The sequence below is a fragment of the Rhinoraja longicauda genome, chromosome 22, assembly GCF_053455715.1.
Source record: "Rhinoraja longicauda isolate Sanriku21f chromosome 22, sRhiLon1.1, whole genome shotgun sequence".
In the NCBI taxonomy this organism is placed as follows: domain Eukaryota; kingdom Metazoa; phylum Chordata; class Chondrichthyes; order Rajiformes; family Arhynchobatidae; genus Rhinoraja; species Rhinoraja longicauda.
Genome location: NC_135974.1, coordinates 26,400,042 through 26,409,338, shown reverse-complemented (window position 1 = coordinate 26,409,338; position 9,297 = coordinate 26,400,042). Strand labels below are relative to the sequence as shown.

At 44.0% G+C, this 9,297-nt stretch overlaps 1 protein-coding gene across 1 annotated transcript in view; it reads left to right on the top strand.

Moving 5' to 3' along the window:
- The first annotated feature begins 1,278 nt into the window (after nt 1-1,278).
- bcas1 (brain enriched myelin associated protein 1) overlaps nt 1,279-9,297 on the top strand; it is an 81,349-nt gene continuing 73,330 nt past the window's right edge. Inside the window, exons 1-2 of the mRNA XM_078418989.1 lie at nt 1,279-1,340; nt 8,659-8,740. Of these exons, the coding sequence (XP_078275115.1) occupies nt 8,669-8,740 (72 nt within the window). The 5' untranslated portion in view covers nt 1,279-1,340; nt 8,659-8,668. The remainder of the gene's footprint in view (nt 1,341-8,658; nt 8,741-9,297) is intronic.

Genomic DNA, 9,297 nt, shown 5'->3' with positions numbered 1-9,297 from the left:
CTATTCGGTAAGTTTCAATGAGGTCCTCCCCCCTCATTGTGAGATAAGGATAAGATTGTCAGCCTGTGTATGTTTATAGTGCAAATACACACTTGCTGGGATATGACTTGGTAACCCTACTCATCTTTGAGACGGAGCCATAGGATATTTTATGCCCTGCTGAGAGAGGGGACAGATTATAGTTTGATATCTCAAAGAAAACATCTCTGCCAAAGAACAGCTGCTTAAATGTACATGAAAAAATTAATCAATAAAGTCCAGATGTGCGTGGTCCCTCCTTGCAGCTGTGATAATGCACTTCAGTTCATGAGAAAGTGTACAAAAAGCGAACATGGGTAAACAGTCTAGAAAGGTAGTGTTTTCATTTTTCATTACTTGTGAACGCAGCTTTCAAGCTATTCCCATGGCAAACATCCATGTGTTGCGAAATGTAGCAAGACAAATGTTCAGTTGAAGGTTATTCAACATAAAATAGTTTTTTCGTTCACTGTTCTATTCACATGAACAGAATCAGCGGTTGTAATTCTTTAAGCTTTTTGTCTGGATTGTTATCGCACTCCCACAAAAAAAAACATTATAATGCCAGCTTTTGTTTTATATTTTCATGGTACAACACAACACTGTATCATTTCAGTTCATTACTAACAATAAATTATTATATCAGTATTTGAAAGATGTATGCGATGTTTCTTTCAGAATTTTGTAACTGTTGCACTGTTAATTTTTCACCCCTTCCTGACACTTCTTAGGAATGGTCTTTGAGCTTAACATACTTGTTTATTTTAAATATTGATATGGAAATAATGATTAAAAAAATCAATTCATTGACAAGTGACATCATGTATAGGAAGAAAAATGTTTTGCACTTAATAACAGCGGCAAATGTGAGTCCAACGTGACAACCCTTTTTAATTTGCTTCGATATTTAATGCTCCAGTATTTATTTAATTGGAAAATAAAAGTTTAAATTAGTTGCTTCAGCAGCAGAGTTCACGAGTTGACCTTATGTGGGTTGGCTAAATGATTTCTGTCGGTGCCAAAATTCTCCAGTGAATTAACTTGAGGATGTACTTGTGTGCAGGCTTGTTTACACCCAGTGCTGGACACATATCCGTCCAGGGCAGCGGCTGGCAGTGACAGCTCCACCCTGAACCTTAAGCGAAGCCACTGGGCGCAAGGTAGCGAGCTGTTGGACGCGATTGAAAGTGGCCGCTTGTGGCGAGGAAGCCAATGCAGTGAAGGGAAGCGCTTGAGTTGCCTCCTCCTCCTCCCACTTTCTGCATCAATCGCTTCTGCGCTGAGGACACCGCGAGGAGAGCGGCGAGGTGCTCATTTCACAGGCAAGTCTCACCTCTTTCCCTTACAGACTAATCCACATTCTTCTCCCAAACTCCCAGTGGCTTATTTTGCGGGACCTTTCGCCGAATGTGACTGATATTCTGCCCACGAATTGATTTAATGATGGATGGGGTGTATATATATATATATATATATATATATATATATATATATATATATATATTTAAAGAGCCACGCTTTGGTGAAACATGCCAACAATTCAGACAGGTTTTATCTTTAGTTTCAAAATGATCACGAATACCAAAATACTTCCCCGAAGCAGTTTTCTCGGAGTACAAAGTTGCACAATGTTATTTGTCTTGACGTTCGACAAGTGTAAAAGCACCTTGAGTGTTTGTGCAGTATTTAGATGTGGTTGAAGAGCAGCCCAACCAACCACTTGTGAATTATCCCATGGGCACTGCTGGCCATCTGCAAGATTAAGCGTTGCAAAAGTTGCCGGAATATTGCACAGATTACTGACATTAAGGCACACAAGACAACAAATGCTGGAATCTTGAACTTGCACCCTTTCCAACTTGGGTTCTGAGTTTTTCTCTCTGGGCCTTCTGCTCTTCATTTGTCTTCCATCCATCACCATGTCTTCAGGTACAATCTATGTTCTTGAATTCCCTCATTAAACCCCTCTCTCTTCTGTAGTTTTTGTTGTTCCACCAGAACACCTCAAATTACGTCCCTCTCAAAAACAAGATGATTTAAAACCTATCTCTTTAACCAAGGTTTCTGCCAATGTTCTGTCAATGTTCCTAATGCCATCATGATTACTGCAACCGAAGATAGACATACATTCATTTTTGAATAAAGCACTAAAGTTCCTTCAGGTGTTTTAAAAAAAATGATTAACAATATTTTATAAATGTGTTTTATTGTTGCTTTTGTTTAATTACCTCATTGGTTATGCTCTTGAGAAATTTGTCAAACTAAAGATGTTCTTACATGTAGGAAGGATTTGCAGATGCTGGTTTAAACTGAAGATAGGTACAAAATGCTGGAGTAACTCAGCGGGACAGGCAGCACCTCTGGATAGAAGGAATGGGTGATGTTTCGGGTAATTACTCCAGCATTTTATGTCTATCTAAAGATGTTCTTATTCATTCTCAACATCAGAAGCACAGTACATGTAAAACATCCAGTGTACATCCAGGACAATTACACTAGCTGCTGCAACAATACTACTGGGGTTTAAATGTTTGCAAGGGCTACGTTTGATTGCCCTAAAAGCCTGCATTAGAGATTGCAATAAGCAATTAATTTCAGTGCCAAATAGCATGTCAACTTTGATCTCTTTGTGCATTCACACTGATACCGATGTCCATCAGACCATAAGACATAGAAGCAGAATTAGGCCATTCAGCCCACCAGTCTACTCCACCATTCAATCATGGCTGATTGATTTCTGAATCCAATTGGCGGTGCCAAGGGACTTGGAAGTGCTAGTGCAGGATTCCCAAAAGGTTAATTTGCAGCTTGAGTCAGGGGTAAGGAAGGCAAATGTCCACTAGCTGTAATTTTGCTATTCATTGGTTGGATCCATCAACAGGGTGCTGATACCATGAATAGCTAGCATCAGGTGTAGGGAGCTTGAAGTAAGTAAATGAAGGTGCTTTGAAGCTGGGACAGAAACTCTGCAGACCCATTCAACCTGAAAAAATGGTGCAACTAGGGTGAGTGCAATCCAAGAGTATTGGACGCTGTTCTCTCAAGGATCCTGTGAGCCCCTCGACAGCTGATCGGTAAGAAGGCCAATGCCATGAATCAAGTCCCAAGACCTGAATGAGATGTGACACCATGTTCTCTGATATCCCTCAGCGAAAGCTTTCCTGAGATTTACAGTAAACCGGTGGTGTGGCATGCAACTGTTACTTTTCGGAGCACCACATTTTGCAACTTTACCCTTGTTCCTTATCCGAGTCAGGTACCCAATTATGATAGCAAGGTTGAGGTGTGAAGGACCTGCCGAACAGTAATGACCAAGACAAACTCATATGCCATCACGCCATTTAAGTTAGATTTAGATTTAGATTTAGGGATACAGCGCGGAAACAGGCCCTTCGGCCCACCGAGTCCGTGCCGCCAAGCGATCCTCGCACATTAACACTATCCTACATACACTAGGGACATTTTTTACTTTTACCCAGTCAATTAACCTACATACCTGTACGTCTTTGGAGTGTGGGAGGAAACCGAAGATCTCAGAGAAAACCCACGCAGGTCACGGGGAGAACATACAAACTCCATACAGACGGCGCCCATAGTCAGGATCGAACCTGAGTCTCCGGCGCTGCATTCGCTGTAAGGCAGCAACAGGGCGGCACGGTAGCGCAGCGGTAGAGTTGCTGCTTTACAGCGAATGCAGCGCCGGAGACTCAGGTTCGATCCTGACTACGGGTGCTGCACTGTAAGGAGTTTGTACGTTCTCCCCGTGACCTGCGTGGGTTTTCTCCGAGATCATCGGTTTCCTCCCACACTCCAAAGACGTACAGGTATGTAGGTTAATTGGCGGGTAAATGTAAAAATTGTCCCTAGTGGGTGTAGGATAGTGTTAATGTACGGGGATCACTGGGCGGCACGGACTTGGAGGGCCGAAAAAGGCCTGTTTCCGGCTGTATATATATGATATATGATATGATGATATGAACTACCGCTGCGCCACCGTGCCGCACCAGAGTAAAAAGAGAGACAGTGTCTCCATATGGTGCGTGGGGCCATCGTATGCAGGAGTTGTTCGTTCCAGTGTGAGATGGGTGGCCGATTCCATTCACATTCCATGGACCATTATTGATGCCCTGTCCAAAGCCTTCTCTTCTATAGTCCGTTGCAACACAAGGAAGAGCCATGTAAAGTTTGAATGGTGGAATAAGGCAAAGCAAGATCAAAGTGTTGCATGCAAACTGGAACTGCTGTTGTTCTGGGTGTGGAATACAGTCTACAAAGGTGCTGCAGCAGATTAGAATTACTGTCACCTAACAAGAATGCTGGAGTGAGGAGTGGCTCTGGATTTGTGAAGCACAAACCTGAAGTTGATTCAACTCTTGCCACTCCTGTCAGTGTTCCAAACATTACCTGTTCATGAATCAGCTCAAACCGCTGCTGCCCTTGCCAAGATACCTGCCCAAGTACTGGTAAATGTGATCAGCATAGATAGGTAATTGATGGTTGACATGGACAGGGTGGGCTGCAAGGCCTGTTTGGTGCGTAATGATGCTATGATTCTTACATGGTGCACTCCACAGCTCCACCTTGGGGCTTGGACCTGCTCAAGTTCCTATTGGAAACCCACCCATCGCACCCTCAGCTTGGATTTTGGCTGCTTATGTAATCAGGGCAAAAGGATCCAGTGGAAAGTTTAGGGCACACAACCTGACTAATAATAATAATAATAATAATAATAATAATAATAATAATAATAATAATAATAATAATAATAATAATAATAATAATAAACATTTATTTTATATAGCGCTTTTCCAAGTGCTCAAAGACGCTTTACAAAAACAGTCATGACATAAAAACAAACAGACGAACTATCCTGATGGAGAAGCGGCGAACAAATAGCGCCAGCGTCCTCTCACATCAGGGTCCGGCAGTAGACAATAAAGAACGCAAGACACACAGTTACAATTTTAACACAAACAGCCATCACAGTGATTGCTCCAGGCACACCCTCACTGTGATGGAAGGCAAAGAAAAGTCTTATCTCCTCCTCATTCTTCTCCCGTGGTGCCACGAGGTGATCGAGGCTCCCGACTTTTGAAGCCCCCACCGGGCGATGGAAAGTCCCAGGGCCGAGCCGAGCAGGCCGGTGAAGGTCCTGAGCCCCCACCGGGCGATGGAAAGTGCCGCGGCCATGCCAAGCAGGGCGATGAGGGGCCTGCGAGCGGGTCGATCGAACCTCGCTGCTACGGCTGGAGCTCCCGAAAGCCGGTCGCCAGCCAGGGACCTGCAAACTCCCGATGTTGCGGTCTGCAGGGCCCACGGCCGAAGCCTCCGAGATGGTAAGTCCAGGCCCTGCGACCGGAGTTTTCAAGGTCGATCCCAGCTGGAGGCCGCCGACTCCACAGTGTTAGACCGTAGCGCGAACGGAGATACAACACGATAAAGGTCGCATCTCCGTTGAGGAGGAGATTGGAAAAAAAGGTTTCCCCCACCCCCCCACCACCCCCCACATATGCAGAGTTAAAAATAGATCAAAACGTACATTTAAACGATGACAATAGACAAAAAACAAAAAAAGACAGGGAGACTGCCGGTGAGCCGCAGCTGCAGAACACAGCCACGCCCCTCATGAATGAATGAATGAATGAATGAATGAATGAATGAATAAGTATGTTGGCCAAGTATGTGCATATAAAAGGAATGTGCCTTGGTACTCCGCTCACAAATGACAACACAAACATACAGTTACAATTAAGAATAATGTATAACCACATCAAAAAACATTACAACATTACGGTCTAAACATGTGGGTGAAAATAAACCAGAGCAAAATAGAGTCTACAGACTTTGGTTATTGAGTAGAACTACTACTCGTGGAAAAAAACTGTTTTTGTATGTCTGGCTGTGGCTGCTTTGACATTCTGGAGTCGTCTTCCAGGGGAAAGTGCTTCAAAGAGTTTGTGGCCAGGGTGAGAGGGGTCAGAGATGATCTTGCCCACTCGCTTCCTGGCCCTTGAAGTGTATATTAGGAACAATTTACAATCTTTACCAAAACCAATTAACCTACTACAAGCCTGTACATCTTTGGAGTGTGGGGGGAAACCGGAGCAGCTGGGGAAAACTCACATGGAAACGGGGAGAAAGTACAAACTCTGTACAGATAGCACCTGCAGTCAGGATCAAAGCCGGGTCTCTGGCACAGTAATGCAGCAACTCTATCGCTGCGCCACCGTGCCGCCCTGACCTGCCCTAGTGTTTAATTTTGTTTTTCTGGCATGACATTCATCATCTCTGAACCATGTTTGGTTCTCTGAATTGATAGAATTGATAGGTAGACTGAATAGCTTGGAGGACTATGAATCTGTAGAATGCGGTGGAATGCATTTCTGTCATTGCTGTCAATGGTCCACAGCATCTTATGGACCCGAAACGTCACCTGCCCATGTTCTCCGGAGATGCATGACCCACTGAGTTACTCCATCACTTTGTGTCTTTTATTGCGTCTTTCTGTTGTGCTGGTGACCGGAGTCCTATTTATGAAGGCATTTCAAATACTATCGTCCATTCATTACTATAACTGTTACAAGTACAGGTACACCATCAATTTCCTGGCACACTTGCTTCCAGAGTCTTGCCGGATTATTCATTTTGCCGGAACAACAGAGGTCACATAATGATAATTCAACCAGAGATGACAAATTTCTTTTGTCAGAGGGTGGTGAATCTGGGGAATTTATTGCCACAGACGGCTGCGAAGGCCAATGGATATTTTTAAGGCAGAGATTGACAGATTCTTGATTAGTTCGGGTGGCCAGGGTGGCAAGAGAATGGGGTTGAGAGGGAAAGAAAGATCAGAGTCATGTTAAATTTTGCCCCTCCAACCATAAACATATGTTCCCTTGTTTTTGATTCCCCAATCATGGGTAAAAGACTCTGTGTATTCTCCTCATGATTATATACACCTCTCTACGATCACCCCTCAGCCCTCTGCACTCAAAGGGATGAAGGGGTTGTCTTTCCAACCTCTTCACAGGGACCATAATTTAAAATTATGACCTTGTTACACAACAAATTGTACCAAATAGCTAACACAGTCAGACAGAGGGTGGAGTTTGGAGGATGAACCCAAGTGTAAATTTGCACTAACCATTTACACTAATCGTGTATTAATCCTTCATTCACCCCACATTCCCATCAACGTACCCAGATTCCTCCATGCACCTATGGCCTTTTTTACCATGGTTAAATAACCTGCCACCCTCATGTCTTTCAGTCAAGGGAGGTCAACTGGAACACTTGGATGAACCCATAAAAAAAACAAAAGACATAGGAGCAGAATTAGGCCATTCGGCCCATCGAGTCTACCACACCATTCAATCATGGCTGGTCTATTTTTCCCTCTCTACTCCATTCTCCTCCCCATAACCTTTGATGCTTTTACTAATCAAAAACCTATAAATCTATCCTTTATAAATACCCAATATCTTGGCTTCCACAGCCATCTGTGGCAATGAAGTCCACAGATTCATCACAAGTTATGGAGGACTCAAAGCAACCAATTTCTCCAGAGGTGGTTGCAGGTTTGTCCAAGGAAAAATACATTTTAACTCTTTCTGTGCCGCTCCCAGTGGACATTTGCTTCTTTAAAGAAAAGTAGAAGGCACCAAATTTATGAAGAAATTTATAACAGCAGCCTCTTTAGAAAAAATATGACATATCTGAGGCAATTTGATCATTGCTATAACCAAAGCTGTTTCGAGTCCATTTTTTCTATTAATTAGTGTTCAGTTTAGGTTGATTAAGAGATTCTCCTGCCTCCTCCCTATAACCCCTGACACCCGTACTAATCAAGAATCTGTCAATCTCTGCCTTAAAAAATAACCATTGGCCTTCACAGCCGTCTGTGGCAATAAATTCCCCTGATTCACCACCCTCTAACCACAGAAACTCATCATCTCCTTTCAAAAGGTGTGTCCTTTCATTCTGAGGCTCTGGCCTCTGGTCCTAAGTCTCTGACCTCTGGTCTCCCACTAGTGGAAACACCACTAAACTGGTGCATAACAGTGTGTCTCATACATTGTACACTTTGAAGAACAGATTTGAACTACTGTACTTTTCATACCTGTGGTAATATTCCTAATGTTCCAACTTTCTACGAAATGCATGAGTCTGTATTATTCTAATTTAGTTAATACTAGACCAAGTGGACCCGTTGGGCCCAAACCTCTCCTGCATTGGTGTAGCACCCGCTCCCCCCTCCTACCCTCCCCCTCCTCCCTCCCCTCCCCTCCCCCCTTCCCCTCCCCCCCACTCCATCCCCCTCAACCTACCCTTTTGTCCTCCCTCCTTCCCCCTCCCCTCCCTCCCTCCCTCCCTCCCTAGGAGATAGATTTAAACTTAAAAATGTGAATAACTTTAAAAATATAACACCGATTTCAATGAAACCTCTTCCATTAGCACCAAAGGGACGACGGTGAGTAAGGTGGGGCTAAAATTGTTGCGCTATCATGTACCGTTTTGGCTGTAGTTCAGGAACAAACAAACAAACGAGAGTTTTAGTATATCGATTATTATAATTTCCTCTGTATTTTCATAGCAATTTGAGATTAATTAATTTCCGATTCTGGTTATGTTTGCAAACAGTCTACTCACGATGGGCAATGCAGAATCTCAAGAACCTTTGAATGACTCGGAGACTAAATCGGCAACACTGAAGCAAGACAAGGTAAACTGGTCTTTGATTATCTTCAATTAATTTTCCATGGGTTCCTAATTTAATTTTAATGAAGTTAGACACAAAATGCTGGAGTAACTCAGCGGGTCAGGTAGCATCTCTGGAGAAAAGGAACAGGTGACACACTGCACTGACCCACCTTGAACACCAGGGGAGCTATGTGAGGATGCTCTTCCTCGACTTCAGCTCTGCCTTTAACACGGTCATCCCGAGCAGACTGGTCACCAAACTTTCCGACCTTGGATTTTCCCAAACCGTCTGCCAATGGATCAAGGACTTCCTGACCAACCGCCCCCAGACAGTCAAAATAGGCCCTCACCTCTCCTCCACCATTACACTGAGCACCGGCTCACCACAGGGCTGTGTGTTGAGCCCCATCCTTTACTCCCTCTACACTCACGACTGCGCCCCCACCCATCCCACCAACACCATCATCAAGTTCGCGGATGACACGACTGTGGTTGGACTCATCTCAGAAGGAGATGAGACAGCCTATAGGGATGAAATCCAAAGGCTGGCAGCATGGTGTTCAGTGAACAATCTGGTCC